The sequence below is a fragment of the Canis aureus genome, chromosome 19 (genome assembly GCF_053574225.1).
Source record: "Canis aureus isolate CA01 chromosome 19, VMU_Caureus_v.1.0, whole genome shotgun sequence".
Lineage (NCBI taxonomy): Eukaryota > Metazoa > Chordata > Mammalia > Carnivora > Canidae > Canis > Canis aureus.
This window is the reverse complement of record NC_135629.1, coordinates 47,185,169-47,205,156: the sequence shown is the minus strand read 5'-3', so window position 1 is coordinate 47,205,156 and position 19,988 is coordinate 47,185,169. Positions and strand designations below refer to the sequence as shown.

The 19,988-nt window shown below is 51.7% G+C and overlaps 2 protein-coding genes across 10 annotated transcripts in view; one reads left to right on the top strand and one right to left on the bottom strand.

The window, feature by feature from the left end:
* Positions 1-1,946, bottom strand: part of CALR3 (calreticulin 3) — a 21,767-nt gene extending 19,821 nt beyond the window's left edge. The window contains exons 1-2 of one of the 2 annotated variants that reach the window (XM_077859550.1): positions 1,693-1,946; positions 1,350-1,451 (exon numbers count right to left, since the gene is read on the bottom strand). In XM_077859550.1, coding sequence (XP_077715676.1) covers positions 1,350-1,451; positions 1,693-1,783 — 193 coding nt within the window. In that variant the 5' untranslated portion in view covers positions 1,784-1,946. Of the gene's footprint in view, positions 1-1,264; positions 1,452-1,692 lie in introns of those variants that run through there. The other variant, XM_077859551.1, reaches the window with a different exon arrangement.
* C19H19orf44 (chromosome 19 C19orf44 homolog) overlaps positions 1,656-19,988 on the top strand; it is a 19,504-nt gene continuing 1,171 nt past the window's right edge. Inside the window, exons 1-9 of one of the 8 annotated variants that reach the window (XM_077859541.1) lie at positions 1,981-2,137; positions 3,223-3,420; positions 6,364-7,129; positions 9,746-10,058; positions 13,466-13,539; positions 14,635-15,052; positions 16,686-16,781; positions 17,915-18,081; positions 19,899-19,978. In XM_077859541.1, coding sequence (XP_077715667.1) covers positions 6,365-7,129; positions 9,746-10,058; positions 13,466-13,539; positions 14,635-15,052; positions 16,686-16,781; positions 17,915-18,081; positions 19,899-19,978 — 1,913 coding nt within the window. In that variant the 5' untranslated portion in view covers positions 1,981-2,137; positions 3,223-3,420; position 6,364. Of the gene's footprint in view, positions 1,895-1,980; positions 2,138-2,161; positions 2,444-2,550; positions 2,907-3,222; positions 3,421-5,439; positions 6,124-6,363; positions 7,130-9,745; positions 10,059-13,465; positions 13,540-14,634; positions 15,053-16,685; positions 16,782-17,914; positions 18,082-18,357; positions 18,833-19,898; positions 19,979-19,988 lie in introns of those variants that run through there. The other 7 variants (XM_077859548.1, XM_077859542.1, XM_077859543.1 and 4 more) reach the window with 7 other exon arrangements.

Here is a 19,988-nt window from a genome sequence, read left to right as displayed (position 1 = left end):
TAAGGCCAAGATTCACCACTTTCCTCTCTCTCACCACCCTCCTCAACCATCCCCAACATCTCTCACCACTTCCCATCTCTGTCGGAGTAAATTCTATTCATCTTTCCATCTACCACTTCTGTGTAATGGCCCTGGGAGACCACAATGAAAGGGGCCAAATTAATTGGTATCCCCAGTGTCTTGCTCTTGTGCTCTCTTAGTAGATGTGTGCTGGAGTGAATGAAACACAGAATCTCGGGATTCCAGATTGGAAGAAGAAAAAACATTGTGAGGGAAAACCCCAAATGACTAAGTGGAAACCCCATCCTTGGACAAGCTTGATGGAACAATCTGTTAATTTCACTCCATTTTTGTACTATGGGGTGAATTTTGACCAACTCTTTGGTCAACATGTAACTTAGAAAACAATGTACATTCAACAGAAAACCGGAAGCTGCCATGAAGACAACCCTGGAGTAATAGCCAAGGTAGAGGCTGAGTGGGAGGTTGGTGAAAAGTGAAACTTTCCATCTAAATCAGGGGTCTGCAAACCTTTTTTATAAAGTCAGAGAACAAATATTTTAGACTTTGTGGGCCATATGGTCTCTGCCCCAACTTGCTGCCTTGGGGCAGGAAAAAACCCATAGCTCTATGTAAATAAATGGCCATGGCTGTGTTCCATTAAAACTTTGTTTATGGACCCTGAAATTTCATATATTTATTGAATTTTATGTAATCTCTGCATGTCATAAAATACTATGTCATATCCCCTTTTTACTTTCCCCCAACAACTAAAAAATGTAAAAATCATTCTTATCTCACCAGCTCTGTGCGAGTAGGTGGCAAACGAGTTGCGCTTTGTCCACTTTTTACCATCAGGAATGAGAAGAAGACAGAAGTCATCCTTGGCACCGGGATGACTTGGGGAGACGGGGGTGTGTGCACAAGGGGGACTTCTAAAAATGTTCCCTATCTTGAGCAGAGCGTACATATATAAACCTTACTGTACCCATAAGATCTATGCACCTGAAAGCACATACCTTTTAACCACACTTTTCTTCTTCGTAAAGTAAAAACAAAAATGAGAAGTATCCCCTGACCTTTTTCCCTTTGCAGGTCAAAGACCTGGGGTCTCTAAACTCATGCGACCAATTTCGTATACAATGAGGCGATCTTGGGCAAGTAAAGAAAGGAAAGAGGAAAAGTAATGCCAGATCCTATGCAAGCCTTAGTTTCCCCAATGGTGAACGGGCTGTAAGAGGTGTTAGGAGTGTGCCACACCTACCTTGAAAGGTTGGCATAGTGGTGGTGGTGGTGGTGTGTGTGTGTGAGTGCACTTAGCTCGATTTTCTCACCATTCCTGCACTGACCTTTATCTTTCTCTTTATGACCATAAAATTTTCCGGACGAGAGTCTAAAATGACCAATTTGAGAGTCATTGGTGGACTGCACCCATCGGTTCCTCCAGTGCTCTATGGGGGAAAACAACACCGGTTAGGGCTGAGGCTCCTTATTGGAGTCAGGGAGGGTGTATGTGTTGGGGGGGGGGAGGGGAGGAGAAGGAGGCTCCAGGCTTCGAACCTTCGAAGCTTCGAAGCTTCAAGGCTTCACCACCACAGACCTCGCGGTGGTGGATCGGGGCCAGCGGGGACTCGGGCTATGGGCTGGTGAGCTTACACCCCCACTCCACCACCAAGGGGGTCGCCTCTTCACCTCCGTCTAGAAATTCCTCTTGGAAGTAGACGGTGGCCAGGGCCACCCGCAGCATGCACACCGCCCAAAGCGGAACGTGAACCAAAGCCATGGAAGGCACGTGGCACTTCTCGTAACCGCCCCTTTGCTACCAGCTGTCTCCCAGGCGTGCCCGCCGTCCCAGAACTACAACTCCCGTCACGCCTCGCGATTGTGATCTGAGGCAAGCATTGGCCCCTCAGCGCGCAGCGCACGTCGGGTCCGCCCCGGTACTACAACTCCCATGATGCTCCGCGATTATGACCTGGGGGCGGAGTGGTGGCGCCCATTGATCCTCAGAGCGCAGCGCGCGCCGGGATATGTAGTCTCTTCCGCCCTGGCGCTGTTGCCCGGGGCAACGGTCCCATCTGGCCAGAGTGGCCGGAAACCCGGCGACGGCCTCTGCGGATGGACGTCGTGGGAGGAGGTTGGAAGGGTTGGCTGGGCTGCTCGAGGCTTGGCGCCCAGAATCGGGAGAGGAGTTGCGGGAGCAGGGGAGCGTCCTGCAGCTGGGCCGGGAGGGAGGCTGGAGGGCGGCCCGGCGCCTCGCGCCTGTTTCCCCTCGCGGCCCGCCTGGCAGCGTGGTCGGGGGTGGGAGCTCCGGGAGCTGGGAAGAGCCCGATGGTCTGAGGGGCGCCGGGGTTTCCAAAGTTGGCTTTATTTATTTTTTGCAACTTTATTGAGGATTCGTTGGCGTACCGTGCAATTTACCCCGCTTGAGCATGTAACTCAGGTACTCGTATTGACTAAGTTTGCCGAGTGGTGCGGCCGTCGCCGCGAGCCGGCTGTTGGGCTTTACCGCCGCCCCACGGGGGCCCCTCCTGGCCCTTTGCGGTCCCTGCTCGCTCCCACCCCGCGCGACCCCCGCGGTGCCCTGCGGCCCTACGGATCTGCCTTCTCTGCTTGGGATCCTGTGTGCACTCTCTCTATTTTTTCCCCCTTAGCATGAGACGCACGGATGCTGGTGTGTGTGTGTGTGCGCGTGTGCGCATTTGTTCTCTTGTTGCTGGCTGGTGTTTCGTATGGATGGACCTCAGCTCTCCTCCATTCACTAGTTAATGGACCTTTGCGCTGTCTCCACTTCTTGTCTACTACCAGTGCTACTAGGAATATTGGCGTACATCTCCATCATCTTGGGAACCGCTGACAGTTTTCCAAATTGGCCTGCTTACCGTTTTCCAATCCCCCGTGACAGTGTATGAGCCAATTTCTTCACATCCTCGCCCACATTTGTTCTCTGTAGTTTGGATTATAGGCATTCCAGTGGCTGTGAAGGGAGACCTGGTGGTTTTCGATTTGCGTTTGCCCAGTGGCTAGTGACGTTGAATGTCTTTTGCATGTGTTTGTTGGCCATTCGTATGTTTGTTTTTTTTTCAGTATCTGTTCATATCATTTGCCCATTGGTTTATTTTTAATTGGATGTTTTAAAAATGTATCTGTTTTAGTTGAGGTAAAATGGACCGAACGCAAAATTTGCCATTTTAACCATTATTGATTTATTTTTAAACCTAGGGGAACTTTCAGAAGAACTAGATGCGGGGGAAACCCGGCCTGGTGATCAGGCTTTCCCTCTGACCCACAGGATGGCGGGGACCAAGTCCTCTCCTGAGCCTCAGTTACAAAAATATTAATAAAGGTAGCTGTCGATGTGCCAGTGGTCTCCACTTCCCCTTTACTGGGTGGTTCCAGCTCAAAGCTCAGTTAATGCAGGTATTCTAAACGTTACTTTGTAAATCTTACTGTTTATTCCATGCCCTACAATGAACATAGGAATTCAGTGAGGGTGATAGTTACTACCACCGGTTTACAGATGAGCAAGCTGAAGCACAGAGTGGTCAAGTAACTTGCCCAGTATCACTCAGGCTAGGAATTCTGCACTGTTTCTGTCGGGTATGGTTTTGTATTCACTGACCCCTGGGGTCAGGCCTGTGTTAAGCATTGTTAGTACCCTGGGCAGTCCTTAATACCCAAGTGATTAAGATGAGGATAAGCAGGCAAGCACACCACGCAGAATGTGAAACAGAGTGAGAGAAAAATAATTCACTCTTTTTTTTTTTAATTTAAGATTTTGTTTATTTATTCATGAAAGGCACAGAGAGAGAGAGAGGCAGAGACACAGGCAGAGGGAGAGGGAGAAGCAGGCTCCATGCAGGGAGCCCGACGTGGGACTCGATCTTGGGTCTCCAGGATCAGGCCCTGAGTGAAGGTGGCGTTAAACCACTGAGCCACCCGGGCTGCCCAAAATAATTCACTCTTATACAGAATCTTAGTGCTGGGTTAGATACTTTTCCTTGCACAAAACATTTGAGTTCAGCTTTGAAAGGTGCAGAAGACATAGGATTGCCAGATTTAATAAATAAAAATGTGGGACACCCAGTTGAGTTTGAATTTCTGATAAATAGCAAATAATTTTGTTAGTCTGAAAGTGTTTGGAACAGACTAGTTTTTAGTTTAAAAATGCCCGGGCCAGGGATGCCTGGGTGGCTCACTCGATTAAGCATCCAACTCTTGATCGGCTTAGGTCTCGGTCTCAGAGTTGTGAGTTCAGGCCCACATTGGGCTCTGCTGCTGGGCATGGAGCCTACTTAAAAAAAATTGGGGTCATACTTATATTTTAAAACTTATTTACTATTTATCATAAATTCACATCACGGGACACCCAGGTGGCTCAGCGGTTGAGCGCCTGCCTTCGGCTCACAATGTGATCCTGGAGTCCCTGGATCGAGTCCCACATCAGGCTCCCTGCATGGAGCCTGCTTCTCTCTCTGCCTGTGTCCCTGCCTCTCTCTCTCTGTGTCTCATGAATAAATAAATAAAATATTTTTTAAAAATAAAATAAAATAAATTCACATCGCTGGGGGTCCTGTATTTAATCTGGCAATCCCAGTAAGCTTGTTTTCCAAGTGGACAGGGATGGGAAAAAATGGCTTTTTCAGGTCTCACAGTGAATTAAAAAAAAATAAGTAAATAATGCATGGCCTTGCTAAAACACTCGAATAGTACGGAAACAAGCAATGGTTGTACATCTTGTCTTTTCTGCCTCACGTTATTATGCAAACAGCTCTCCCTCGTTCTTTTTAATGGCTACATCGTATTCCCTCATGCATGCGCTCTTCTGGACTGCACCAGGTCTCTGTGGATGGGTTCAGATTTTTGATGAGTACAAACAATGCTGCCGTGACACTCTTTGAACACTCATCCCTGTATGCATTTCCGAGTATAACTGTAGGTAAATTCCCAGATGTGGAATTGCCAGGTCACAGGGTCTCTGCATCTCCCACTTTCATTGCAGCCACCATGTTCCTTACGAAAGGGGTTGCAGCAAACGCACCCTCGCTCATGCCAGATTTTTCCATCTGAAGATTTTAAACTTTTTGGAAACCTTTGTAAATCTCGTAGTAGGTTGTTTTTATTCTTTTAGGGGCTCATGGAAATTCAGAATATGATGAGAGCACTGACCCCTCTCCCCCAAAGAACATACACAAGCATGTGCACACAACATGCAGCTGGTATTTGGTGGTGAGGGGGTGGGGGTGCTGTGTCTGTAGCCCCCCCACCCTTCCAGAGCAGTGGTTTTCACAATTAAAGTAAAGTACGGTTTTCTGGGGGGGCTCCTTAAATATACAGATTGTATTCAAGCAGTTGTTTGTGAGAGAGCTGAGGACACTTGGATAAAGGAAGAGCCCTGATTTGGGGAGTGAGTCGGGAGCAGGACTCTTGGAGTGGTGATGGTGTAACTGGGCAGGCAGTAAAGCATGGTGGGGAAGGGGGCCTTTGGAATAAGACTTGAGCTTTGAATTTGGCTCTACTGCTCACTAGCCAGGTGACCTCGACTGGTGACCTTGACCGATGACCTAACCTTTCAGGGTTTTATTAACCTTTTATTTAGGGACTATTTAACCTTTCATTTCCTTCACCTCCTCTGTTAAAGGGGGATAAGGTCAGTGACTCAGGGTTGCATGAAACTTAAATGATATAATGCAGTTTGAGCAGAGTGTGGGCACACCACTGGAGCCTGAGAAGCACTGGCTCTTCTGTTTAAGGTTTAACATGTCTCATTGAAGACCTGACATAGAGCCATAATTCAGTTGGTGGTACTAGGTGTTGACATTTTCTTTTTCTTTCTTAAAATTTTATTTATTCACTCATGAGAGACACAGAGAGGCAGAGACAGAGCAGAGGGAGAAGCAGGCTCCCTGCAAAGACCCAGTGCGGGACTCGATCCCAGGACCCTGGGATCATGCCCTGAGCCAAAGACAGCCACTCAACCACTGAGCCACCCAGGTGCTCTTGGGTGTTGACATTTTCACTGTCATTGTGGGGCTTGAAGGGAAGGCTCTAGCCAGCCTGCGAAGAATTTGATCTCTCAAATGGGAGGCATTGAGAGATGTGAAGGCACGATATAAACATCAGGTATTCTTTTTAAAAAAATTTTTTATTTATTTATTTGAGAGAGATAGAGAGCACAAGTAGGGTGAGGAGGGGCAGAAAGAGAAACAGATTCCCTGCTGAGTAGGGAGTCCGGTGTGGGGGCTCGATCCTGAGATTCCAGGACTGTGAGCCAAAGGCAGACAGACACTCAACCGACTGAGCCACACAGGTGCCTCAAACACCAGGTGTTCTTACTCTATGTTTTCTCTCTTTACTCCCTAGAATGGCTTACATAAGAAGAGCCGGCTATCCCGTGCACAACATTTTTGGTGATTTTAGTGACATTTCCTTAGAAGATTCAAAAATGGAAGAAATCAGAAACTTGAAAATCAGTAGAAGTCTTACCAAAATAGCTCCTGGTCATAGCAGATTTCTAAAAGGAAACCAAACCATGGGTGTAGGACACTCACTCCTGAAAGACAAGGCTGTTGTCGAGGGTTGGCGCAGCCTGTCCTCGGGCAGACCCCCGACCACTGCCTCGAAGCTCAGGGCCAGCGCTGCACTCACGAAGCTGGCTCAAATAGAAACCAAGATCATGAATCGGAAGGCGCAGATGGATTTGTCTGACACGGAATCTGACCTGAAGACCTCTGAGGACAGTCTTCCAAGGAGTGCAGACATGGTCCTTCCCAGGAGTACAGCCAAACTTTCTCCACCCAGCCTGGATAAAACCTCCCAGAAACAAGCCCAGGAAATTCCTGTGGCTGAGAGCAGCACTCGGACTGGGAAGGGCAGTAGATTTCTAAAGAGAAGGGAACCACACATTGAAAGTATCATCCCTGAGGCACATTTTGGAAAAGAGAGGAATTTTCAAACACCCAAAGAGAAAAAACCTACCAGAAAACTAGATTCTCCAGACAGCGATGAGGAGGAAATGAAAAAGTTGCTGGGAAGCTTGATAGAATCTTCTAGAGAAAAAGAAACATACATGAATCAGCATTTCATCAGCCCCAAAGTCAATGAGAAAGAACAGACTAAAGTATTCTCGGTAAGGTTTGCATATGCACTTTTTTTTTTTTTTCCTAAGATTTACTTATTTATTTGATAGGGGAGGGGCAGACAGAGAGGGAAAGAGAATCTTCAAGCAGACTCCCTCCTGAGTGTGGAGCCCGACACCGGGCTGGATCCCACGACCCAGAGATCATGACCTGAGCCGAAACCAAGAGTCGGAGGCTTAACTAGCTAGGCCACCCAGGTTCCCCTGCATGTACTTTTTTTATTTATTTTTTTAAGATTTTATGTATTTATTTTAGAGAAAGAGAGAGCATGAGCAAGGGGAGGAGAGGAGAGGGAGAGAGAGCGAATCTTAAGCAGGCTCCATGCCCAGTGCAGAGCCTGATGTGGGCCTCGATCTCCCGACCCTGAGATGACCTGAAATCAAGAGTCGGATGCCTAACCAACTGAGCCAACCAGGTGCCCCATGTGTACTTATATTTAACAAAGCGTTGCCTCTGCTCTTTATGCCATGGCGCTAGAGACTCGACCGCGGCTGTCTCCCAAGAACTACTGAGGAGCGGTTGGGCTCCAGCCAATCACGGCTACCTGTTTTGGGGTCTGCTCTGTGGGTGACGGGATTTGGGACATATTAGGCAGTTCGCAATATCTGGAGGAAGTGTGTACACCTCGGGTCAGCACTTTGTGTGACTGCTCGCCAGTGGTGGTCCACACCTGCTTGTCGGTGGCACCACCTGGGAAACGTGCTGTAGCTGCACTTCGATTCCTTTACAGTTGAGATGAAATTCACAAAACGTAAAATTAACATTTTTTTTAAAGATTTATTTTTACTTATTTATGATAGACACAGAGAGAGAGAGAAAGAGAGGCAGAGACACAGGCAGAGGGAGAAGCAGGCTCCATGCTGGGAGCCCGACGCGGGACTCGATCCCGGAACCCCAGGATCGCGCCCTGAGCCAAAGGCAGGCGCAAAACCACTGAGCCACCCAGGGATCCCCAAAATTAACATTTTTAAGACGAACAATTCAGCGCCATCTAGTTCATTCATGATGCTGTGCAACCACCACCCTCTGTCTGGTTCCAGAACATTTCCATCAGCTCCAAAGGTGACCTGTTAAATAATCACTCCTTGTTTTCCCTTCCCCCAGCCCCTGGCAACATCTAATCAGCTTTACATCTCTCTGTGGATTTGCCTGTTAGGGATGTTTCATGTACATGGAATCATCCAGTATGTGGCCTTCTGTGACTGGCTGCTTTTATTCAGCATAATGTTTTTTTTTTCTTTTTTTTTTTTAAAGATTTTATTTATTTATTCATGAGAGACACAGAGAGAGAGAGGCAGAGACACAGGCAGAGGGAGAAGCAGGCCCCATGCAGGGAGCCCGACCTGGGACTCGATCCCGGGCCTCCAGGATCACACCCTGGACCGAAGGCAGGCGTTTAACCGCTGAGCCACCCAGGGATCCCCAGCATAATGTTTTTGAGGTTCATCCACATTTTGCATTTGTCAGGGCTTCATTCCTCTTTATGGCTGAGTAACACTCCATTGTGTGAATATACTACATCCTCTTTATCCACCATCCGTTGATGGGCACCTGGATCTTTTCTACCTTTTGGCTATTTGTGAATAGTGCTGTTATGAACACGTGTGTACACATATCTGAGTCCCTGTTTTCAGTTCTTTGGGCTCTATCCGTATGAGTGGAATTACTGAGCCCTATAGGAATTCCACGTGTAACATACTGAAGCAACACCACGCTGTTTTCCACAGCAGCTGCTCCATTTCGCGTTCCCACTGGCAGTGCACGAGAGTTCTCCTTTCCCTGCATCCTCACCAGCACTTGTGGTCAGAGCTAACACTGGTGACTTGAGCCATCTTTGTGGGTGTGAAGTGATGGGAAGGCTGTATTTTAAGGGGGAAAAAAAATCCGCACGTACATACTGATTCTGTTGCAGGTCCCAGCTGTCATGGATCATGTACTCAGGGGACTTCATTCATTCACTTATTTTATTTATTGTTTAAAAGATTTTATTTATTTGAGAGAGGGAGAAAGAGAGCATGAGATGGGAGAGGGTCAGAGGGAGAAGCAGACTCTCCACTGAGCAGGGATCCCCGATGTGGGGCTCGATCCCAGGACCCTGAGATCATGACCTGAGTTGAAGGCAGTTGCTTAACCGATTCGGCCACCCCAGATGCCCCACAGGGCCCTTAATTTAGAAAAGGTGTAATTAAAAAAAATATATTTGAAAGCCAAGTGATATTTCTGATTATTTGTGGAGTATTTCTGGTCTAAATGTAGCTTGACTTCCAGAAATGAGGAGAGAAAGAGAACTATTTGATGGCTGCTCCTTGGCCTCATGCCTTGACCCGGCCACGTCGTTCAGTGATAAGGACTTCATTGTCGGGCAGCCCGGGTGGCTCAGTGGTTTAGCGCCACCTTCGGCCCAGGGTGTGATCCTGGAGACCCAGGATCTAGTCCCACGTTGGGCTCCCTGCATGGAGCCTGCTTCTCCCTCTGCCTGTGTCTCTGCCTCTTTCTCTCTCTGTGTCTCTCATGAGTAAATAAATAAAATCTTAAAAAAAAAAAAAAAAAAAGAACTTCATTGTTACCTGTTTGGTAATTAATTTCATTTATTTCCGCCAAAGTAGGATCAGATCCTAACTCAGCCAAGAATCCTTTCACTACCCAGTGAGGAACTTTCCAGCCCAAAGTCCTTTCGGATATCACGTCTGCCAGCCTCACAGTCCACAGACAGGACCCTTCGCAGCACGCGCTCAAGAGCTCGCTCCCCACGGACTCACACTTCAGAGGATACAGCCGCCCACACAGCGTCGCTTCCCATCACTGGCACCTCTCCACAGTCAGGCTCAACGCGGCTTGGCAAGCTCTCCTCTCCCGGAAGGAGTGAGGCTGGGCCTCATGATGAGTCGCCCTCAGAAGCTGCCGATGACAGCCTGAACGGTAACCTGCAGCCCCGTGCCACGCAGTCACCCTGGGCAGGAAGGGCGAGACCACCTGGAGGGGTTCTGGGAGGGAGGATCCCTGGGTATTGCCATGAGGAGTGCATGGCTCACGCTACACCCTCTGCTTCCTGACCTTTCCTGGAGGAGGGGTCAAGTCAGAATTTTGTTCTATCTTTACTGTCTTCATCCAGTGACCCTGACCAATTATAGAACAATAACCCGAAAACAAAGTCCTAGAGCCATGTACAGTAGAAGGGCAACTCAGTGTTCCTTTTGGTGAAAGACAAATTTGCCTCATTTTTTAAATTCAGAAAAGGAAGTAAATCTAACCAGTCACAACTAGACATTTTTCTCATTTCAACATTATTCAACATTGTTTTTATCTTTTTAAAAATTTTGTTTATTTGAGAGAGAGAGAGAAAGGAGTGAGCCCAAGCATGAACAGGGGGAGGGACAGAGGGAGCGTGAATCCCAAGCAGACACCCTGCTGAGCGCAGAGCCCAACGCAGGGCTCGATCCCACAACCCTGAGATCATGACCTGAGCTGAACCAAGAGTTGGACGCTCAATTGACTGTGCCACCCAGGCACACCAACATTATTTTTATCTTAATATTACACATATTTAGGGGCACCTGGGTGGCTCAGCAGTTAAGCATCTGCCTTTGGACCCAGGGTCCTGGGATCGAGTCCCTCATCAGGCTCCCCAGAGGAGCCTGCTTCTCCCTCCGCCTTTGTCTCTGCCTCTCTTTATCTCTCATGAATAAACAAGTCTTAAAAAAATTACACGTATTTAAAAAACAGGAAAAAATGTGCAGCCAACACTTCTGTCTTCTGTCTGGGCGCTTCATCATGAGATCCAAGTTAAACCGTGTCTTGACGGTCCACTGGGCGCTGGCACTCGCCTAGTGTCGTGTTGGCAGGAGGATGATGGCAAACAGGCCCGTGAGCACCCTGCCGCCCGCGTGCTGGGTGACCCGCAACTCCTTGACTCAGTGGTAGGGGAGGAAGAATCGCTTTTTCCTTGTCTTTGCAACAAAAGATAGATTAACCAGAGAAAAGCATACAGATGTTAAATAAGTATTAAATAAATATCCAATCTAAGTCTCACATGACATAGGAGCCTTCCTAAGGAAACGAAGACCCGAAGAATCAGTTGTATGTGAGCGCTTTTCTGCTAGGCTTGATGGGGAGTGGAAAGTTGTGGGAAAACATGATTGCACAAAAGGGAAGGAGCTGAGGGTGGTCAATAGGCAAACCCAGCGAGGCCTGCTGGGATGCCTCCGGGCGTCTGTCCATCTTAGAAAGAGGAGGCTCCTCGCCTACATTAGAGGGAAGGCCCTTCTCACACGAGGGTCTTTGGAACTGCTTCGTTGAGAAGGGCCGAGAATACTCACAGCACCTGCCGTTGCTCAGGTTCTTTCAGCCTGAGCTAATCAGTATGCCAAGGTGCCGGGTTTCGGGGTGGCGTGTCCTGAACACTGTCACAGACTCTTGTGGGTGTGCAGGCCCTGGTAGGGCAGCAGCAGATCTGCCGAGGTGTGTGTGTGGGGTGTTGCCAACAAAGGTGGCCCCTTCCAGGGGCCCTCGATGGGATCAGGGATCGCAGGGGGATAGGCTCTAGGCTGCCCATGTGAGAAGCCTCTGTGGGCCCCCTTAGTGGCTGCCATCTACTGGATGCCACATGACACCTCGCTCACTGGGGCTCTGATCCTGGGGGCCAAGGGGCTGGTAAGTGTCCTTGTCCCCCTGGTCCCATGTCGCCTCGCTCAGCATGTGGATGGGAAGGTGGGCGTAGGCTGGCGCAGCAGGCCACAGACCCACCTTCCTGCCCTTCTGCCATTTGTCCCTACTGCCAGTCTCGCTGCCTCTCTGTCCTCCCTGCTGGCCTGGAGGGGCCTCTCCTGGTGGCCAGCCCCTGCCCCCCTCAAATGTCCAGAGGTAGCCTCAGGGAAGGGGAGGCAGCTGGGAGTGGCAAATGCAATCTGAGTTTGGGCTCTTGCGAGAGGGGGACCTTCTGGGGTGGACGTCCTGGCCTCACGTCTTAACTGGTTGTGCAATCTCGGGCTCTCTGTTCCTCAGTTTCCTCATCTGCGCAGTGGGGACCGAGCCACGCTAGTGAGCTAGTGCATGTGAAGCACCTCGACTGGTCCTCCACGGGGTTGGCAGCGTGGAAGGGATGGCCAACGTGACGATAACATTGTTCCTCAGCCAGTGCCAGGCCTGGTCCCAAGTGCTCGAGTCCCAGATCACCCTAGTGCCTTTGCTCTGGGCCAGCTGGGACGCCTTTTGGTTCAGAGGCCTTTCCAGGGATGCATCTTTGGACCTGCCGGCCCTATGAACTGTGGTGACCGTGAGAGTCTGGGAGCTCAGGGGAGGGGTGAGCCCCCCGGACTGGGTGATGAGGGGGATTTATTCTAGGGCTTAGGACGGGCAGGTGGCAGGGGCAGGCAGGGGGACCTCGCCCTCTCACCTCTAGCTCTGCTGACAGAGGGCCCTGCTCCCTCCTATGCCCACCCCGCCCCCACCACCCGAGTGTGCTTCAGGGCCTGGGCTGCCCCTGTTCATGTTGGTCCAGTGGTTCCTGCCCGCCTGCCTGGAGGCGCGGGTTCATCTGTTGGGTCCACAGAAATCTGTGTGGAGGGTCACCTGGGTGGCCCAGTGGTTGAGCATCTGCTTTTGGCCCAGGGCGTGATCCTGGGATCCCGGGATCAAGTCCCACATCCGGTTCCCTGCATGGAGCCTGCTTCTCCCTCTGCCTATGTCTCTGCCTGTCTCACTCTCTCTGTGTCTCATGAATAAATAAATAAAACCTTTAAAAGAAAGAAAGAAAGAAATCTGTGTGGAACACCAGAACTCCACAGAGGATTCTGGACTCCCAAGTCTCAGCACCCATGCGTTCAGGCGCTGGCGCCTGGCCATTTGACGTGCCCGGTGCTGGTTCAGTTTAGCCTCCTGTGCTCTTGCCTTGCTTTCAGTGGGAACCTAGGACCCTTCGGGTCTAGCCTTGTGTCTGATGAGTTGTCCCCCCACTCCCACCCCCCCTACCGTGAGCTTGCTTGTCACCACGCATCCTTCACTGCGTTGTCATCATTGACTCATCTGGCCCAGGGTCTGTTTTTATGAATAAAGTTTTATCGGAACACGGCCACATCCATTTGTTTACACACGGCCCATGGTAGCTTTGGCACCTCAAGGACCAGGAGTTCCCGTGAGACGGTCTAGGATACAAAGTGGAAAACACTTAGACAAAAAGCGTGTAGATCCATGCGCTGGCTCATTAAGGACAGACCTGCACGCTTCCTGTGTTTCTGTCCTTCGCCTTCACCTGGTGTCTTGCACGTAATGGTAAACACGTTGGGGTAAATAAATGAGTAAACGTTGCCGTGTTACGTTTTTGATTACAGATTTTAGAATCAATCTGTTGTCCCTTGATGACCTGGCTCCAGCTGTCAGCGAGAACTCAGACTTGGAACAGAAAGTGAGTACAGCCCGCTTCACCTCTCCCTGCAGGTTATGTGGAAAGGCTCGTGGCTGTTGTGCTTCATTCGGGCCCTCGGTCCTTAGCCCCCAGGGGACATGTGGCGTTTGGAGAACACACTTGGTTATCATGACGGGGTGGAGGCTGCTCGTGGTATCTCATGGGTGGTGGCCGGGGATGCTGCTCAGTGGCCCTCGATGCACAGGACGTCCCACTCCAAAGAATTTTTTTTTTTTAAGATTTTATTTATTTATCCATGAGAGAGAGAGAGAGAGAGAGAGAGAGGCAGAGACACAGGCAGAGGGAGAAGCAGGCTCCATGAAGGGAGCCCGACGTGGGACTCGATCCCGGGTCTCCAGGATCACACCTGGCTGCAGGCGGCGCTAAACCGCTGCGCCCCCCCGGGCTGCCCGAATGTTTGGGTTTTAAATGCCAAGAGTGCCCTGGGTCGGGGACCCTGATGTAGGTGGTAACAGGATAAAGCTACTCCGTGTAGCAGACCACTGAAGCAGCTCCCACTAAACCACCCCGTAGCGACACCCCATGACCTGTGCCCATCCCGGGGCCTGGCTGTGATTCTTGTCGAGTTAGTAACCTCCTCCCTACCGAATGCACGTTGTCATGATCCGTGCTGACATTTTAGCAGATCTCATCCACGGGCCACCGGCACGTGCTCACCCCATCAGTGTTAAAGTGCAGCAGCCCCGAGCCGAAGCATTTAATCTTTTTTTTTTTTTTTTAATTTTTATTTATTTATGATAGTCACACAGAGAGAGAGAGGCAGAGACACAGGCAGAGGGAGAAGCAGGCTCCATGCACCGGGAGCCCGACGTGGGATTCGATCCTGGATCTCCAGGATCGCACCCTGGGCCAAAGGCAGGCGCTAAACCGCTGCGCCACCCAGGGATCCCCGAGCTGAAGCATTTAACGAGTTCTCCCCACACTGGGCCTGCCCAAAGCCGCTGAAGGACCAGTGTAGACCCTTACCTGCTGGGCCCCCTGGGTACCCTGTACCCCATTCCAGTGCAGGGGTATTTTGAGCGTATTGATCACGTAAAGCCACTTTCCAGTTACCTCTCTCATTCTTCGTTTTAGAAAGAAGGCCAGCTGGAAAAGGCCTTCAGCCAACGCCCCCAGGCAGGGGGTCCCCCCACTGGCAGTGAGGTCTCAGAGTGCGTGACTGAGCCATCCGCCGCCTCCGCCAGGCCCGACGGTGCTCCTAGCCCGAGGCCGACGTCCCAAGAACCCATGGCGAGCACAGTGAGCTCGGCTTACTCCGAAGATTTTGAAACATCCCCAGATCCAACGGCATCCGAGTCGAGGGCCCATCCTGAGGAGTCTCCCGACAGGATGCTAGACACTTCGTCAGAATTCTCCGCAAGCCTGCACACAGACCTTCCCCTGCCGACCGTCAAGCCTTGGAAAACGCAGGTCAGGGACGTTACCAGAGTTGTGGTGAGGGAGATGGCCGTGCAGACCCTCGATCCCGCCTTCACCTACCAGTGGGCAGAGGGTGAGCATGCGGGCCCCAGAAGGGAGGCGCGGGCTCTAGGTGCGTGCCGCGGGCATCCTGGCAGCACGGTGGAGAGCTTCGGGTCGTCATCAGTACCCAGCTGGCGGGCCTCAGGGCCCCATTTCCTCTTCCAAGGATGAGGGGCAGCTGTCCTGGCGGTTTGCCGCTGCCCGCGGAGCTCTGAAACATCCTGAAAGGTTTCAGGATCAGTGACCCAGGAGGTGCTTCTCATGGTAGTGATCCTGTCCCCGGGGGACTTCAAGGTTGGTGCCAGTTGTGGATGTCGCTACCGGGTGACAGTGGAGTGGGTGGAGGCCAGGGATGCTCCTCAGGGTCCTGCAGTGCCCAGAATGGCCCCACCAGTGACCCAGCCCCAAACATTGGCACTGCCTAGGTGAGCCTGGGGACAGCACTGAGATCAGAGCCACCTTCTGGGACGGTGTGTCTTCAGGTGGCTTGGGAGTCCCTGCATGGGGGCTTCCAGCGTAGCTGGGTAGCCAGTCTAGCTGGTTGTCTGAACTCAGTGTGTTTGGTGGGCTCCCTCCCATGGTGTAGGGGACGTTTCTCTTCACGCCCAGGCATGACTTCCAGACATTTCTCTTATCCCCAGCTTTAGCCTTGACCCATCTGAATGGAAAGGTCCCTTTCTTTTAAACATTCTTCACTCTCTTCTCATCTAGATGGACACCCACGGTGTCACCAGAGCTTTTTCCTGGACTGTGCAAGGGGTGGAACTCTCACCTGTGTTCATTTTGATTTGGGGGGGCTTAGCCATAGATCAGCCTGGGCTGCACCCCAGTGTAGGGCATGCCCATTCTCTCGTTTCTCGGGGAGGAAAGTCAGATGCGCCGAGTCACATCGCTGGAAGGTGTTCAAGGGTACTGGACCCGGTTCTGTGACTTAGAAACCTCTGTTTTCCTCTCCACAGCCTCCTGCTGCCCGACAGCATAGCGGTTGTCAAATGCAGACAAATATGTGCATTTCTGTCTTATTTTGGAATTTATTTATTTATTTATTTTTAAAATTTTATTTATTTATTTATTCATGAGAGAGAGAGAGAGAGGCAGAGACACAGGCAGAGGGAGAAGCAGGCTCCATGTAGCGAGCCTGACGCGAGACTCGATCCCGGGACTCCAGGATCACGCCCTGGGCCAAAGGCAGGCGCTAAACCGCTGCGCCACCCAGGGATCCCCATTATTTTGGAATTTAAAGGGAGGTTTTGTAAAGTGCAGCTGATGCTGTTTTCCTAGACCAGGCCTGACATTGAAAGGAGAGGAAAACAGCCTAAATAAACGGGCTGATCAGAGTCCAGGGAACAGTCTGAAGCCTGCATGTGACCCTGTGGCAGGAAGGCCAAGGGTGGGGAGAGCGTGATGTCTGGGTTACCTGCCAGTGTGACTGCAGTGACTGCTTGAGCCAGCTCAACTGACTTGTACCTGGAGAATCTCCCAGAAAGATGGAGGCAGGCCTGGGGAAATTGTACGGGGTAGAGGTTAACAGAGCGAGAAGGGTGGCTGTCCTGTCGGGAGGAGAAAAGATCAGACTTGTGTAGCCTGTTTCACATCCATCCGCTGATGAGCGGCGTCGCTCCGCCTCCTGCCCACTCATCCCCTCCCCTCTGTCCCTGGGACAGGGGCCGGCGTGGCGGCCATCGGGCCAGCCCTGGGAGGTGCCTACGTGGATCCTGTGCCCGTTGCCAGTCATGTCATCAGTGCGGACTCGATAGAAGGTAAGAGCCCAGCCCGGCGGGGCCTGGCGGTGAAGTGGAGGCAGCTTAGCTACAGATCCGCGCTCACCGTGGGAGGGGCAGGCCCCACGTTAGTGCTGGATTCGGGGAATCTGTTGGTGACATTGTTGCAGTCATGGACAACTGCCATGGTTCCTGGGATCCTAGAACCTTCAGTCTGTGTTGCCAAAGGACACCCGTGTCAGATAACACAGGGAAGTTTCGGGCAGCACCCTCTGCCCCTCTGCCCCTCCACGCCAACGGGGCTGTTGCTGTGGGTTCCCCTCTGAGCCGTTGTGTCCAGAGTACATAGAGTTTTTCCTCGGCCGGTACTGAGTGGCGGCCACAGGCCTTGGCACCTTGGCGAGTGCGGGGAGTGGCGGGGTCCCAGGCGGCCTGGCCTGCGGTGGAGGCGGCCCCAGCAGCCACCATCAGGAGCCCAGGCTGCATTAGGTCCCTATGGGGCCACTGGCGGCTTGAGGGACACAAACTAGAGTCCGTCCAGTACCGGTTATGTTTTTGCCCTCTTCAGTTTTTTTAAAGATGAAGCTACTAAAACAGCGGCACAACAACGGGAATGTTTCTGTCCCTGCAGACAACTCTCCCGTTTAGCTTACTGTTAGCCCAGGGAGTGGCCCGGGGTGTTTTGAGGCCTCCCAGTGGCCTTTCCAGCGCGGGCGCACAACTTCCGGTTTCCGATGAATTTTGAATTTAATTAAAACTCTTATTTTTAATTGTATTTTTACTTTTAATTACTTTAGTTTTGTGTTTCCAAACACATAACATTTACCCCCTTGGCCATTTTTAAGTGCCGGGTGAGCGGCACCGAGAAGGCGCCCGTGGTGCGGGTGCGGCACTCGTGGTGCCACTTTACGGGGCTTGTTCCTGCGGGTTGGACGTTTGGTTAAGACTTTGGTTAAGACCCGTGGGCCTGCCTGGCCGCTGGCCTCCCACGTGTGCAGCTCTTGAGAGTCCCTCGCAAGCCATCGGCAGGGACAGCAGGGACAGCCGGGCGCTCTGGTCCCTCTGGTGGCCGCATGGGGGCGCTGCTGAGCACACGGGCCCAAAGCGGCTGACCTCCCCTGCCCTGGGGGTCACGGGGAGGGGGTGCGCCCCGGTGACCAGAGCCGGTGCAGCCCTGACAGCTTACAGCCCGGCCGTGTTGGCGCTCCACGACATGCTGAAGCAGCAGCTGAGCCTGACGCAGCAGTTCCTGGAGGCCAGCCGCCACCTGCACGGCTCCCTCGTGCGGTCCCTGGATCAGGACTCGTTCCACTACCACACCCTGGAGGAAACCAAGCAGGTGACTGCGGCGCACACCCCTTCCCCGGGGGAGGGCGGGAGCCTCTGTGCCTCGGAGGGGGCCTTGGGGCCACTGTACACCCAAGTCACCTGCGGTCCCCCCAAAGGAGCCCTCTTCTGTCCTCGGAGCAGAGGCAGACCCTTCCCAAGCTCTGCCCGCGGGCTTCCTCCTCAGTCAGCTGAAACGCAGAGAATGGCACACTCACTTCTTTCTCCCCAAATCTAATTTTTGTCTGATTATTATTATTTTTTAAAGATTTTATTTATTCCTTCATAGAGACACAGAGAGAGAAAGAGGCAGAGACCGGCAGAGGGAGAAGCAGGCTCCATGCAGGGAGCCTGACACGGGACTCGGTCCCCGGTCTCCAGGATCACGCCCTGGGCTGCAGGCGGCGCTAAACCGCTGAGCCACCCGGGCTGCCCTTTTTGTCTGATTATAAACAATCCGTTCTTTTCATAAAAATGTTGTTAGAGATAGGGGATTTATAAAGCCCCCCATGACGGCAGAGGTGATTGTTACCACCTTGAGGTTCTTTAGGTCTTCCCGGTGTAAAACATGAACTACATTGTATATAAAATGTACGACATTGCATGTTACTGTATATTCTAAAATATACATTACGGGACGCCTGGGTGGCTCAGCAGTTGAGCATCTGCCTTTGGCTCAGGGCGTGATCCCGGGGTGCAAGATCAAGTCCCACATCAGGCTTCCTTTCCTGCTCTTAAAAAAAATAAAGAGAACATTATACCTATTGGGTTGTAATATATGTTTTACTTTTTAAATTTTCATTTTTTAAAAAAAGATTTATTTATTCATGAGAGACACACAGAGAGAGGCAGAGACAGAAGCAGGGTCCCCCACAGGAAGCCCGATGTGGGATTTGATCCCAGGACCCTAGGATCACGCCCTGAGCCAAAGGCTGACGCTCAACCGCTGAGCACCCAGACGTCCCAGATGTTTTTAGTATGGTTTCTTTCTTTATAGAGATGGCATCATGCTAGATGAGCTGCTCTGCATGGTGCTTTCTGTCCTCGTACCTATAAATACTTCAGTATATGGTTCTCAAAACAAAGGACTTTTGAAAAATATGGTCACGATACCATTATAGTACCAAATATCCAGTTTTAGATTTTCCCTGGTCTTATGAAAGTTGTACATTTTGTTGCTTTTTCATCAGACCCAAGATCCACACACCAAGATCATCTAGGGTCTTTTTAGACTCCTGGTCAGAGCTGTGGCCCTCGGCTCTGGGCAGCGTCAGAGCCGGGGCGCCTGTGGACACCTGGGACCCACCGTGAGAGCCCGTGCCCTGCAGGTTCCCCTGCTCCTGCCCCCCCCCATGCTTCCTTGCACTTTATTTGTTCAAGGAAGCAGGTGGTTTGCTCGGCGGTTTCCCCCATTCTGGAATGTCCAAGCACCCCCGCAGCCCCTGCAGCATCCTTTTACTTCGGTTGATGGGCTACAGCTGGAGGGCTGGAGCTGCCACCTGCCTGCTCTGGGCCCACGTGCTGGGGTGCTGGGGTGCTGGGGTGCTGGGGTGCTGGGGTGCTGGGAGTGGCACCCAGGCTCCACGCTCTGAGGGAACCCGTAGCCCCGCCCCCAGCCACCGTCTTCCTCCCTTTCAGGCCGTCAGGGCTCGCCCCTCGCAGGCTGCCTGCCTGGAGCCCGTCTGGGTTCATTGCATTTCCACAGCACTGTCACGCCATTTTATTTTCTGTCCGCCTGTCCGGGACCAGTGGGGACAGGCGCTGCCTCTAACGCCCACGGCCTCGGTAGACCGAGGCAGCAGGGTGACATGTCTGTCCTGTGCCCCACAGTACCTCAGGCGGCATAGGCCTGCCCCGCTGTCCATGGAGGATGCCCTGGAGGAGGTGAAGAAGGAGCTGAGTACCACGAGGTGAGGCAGG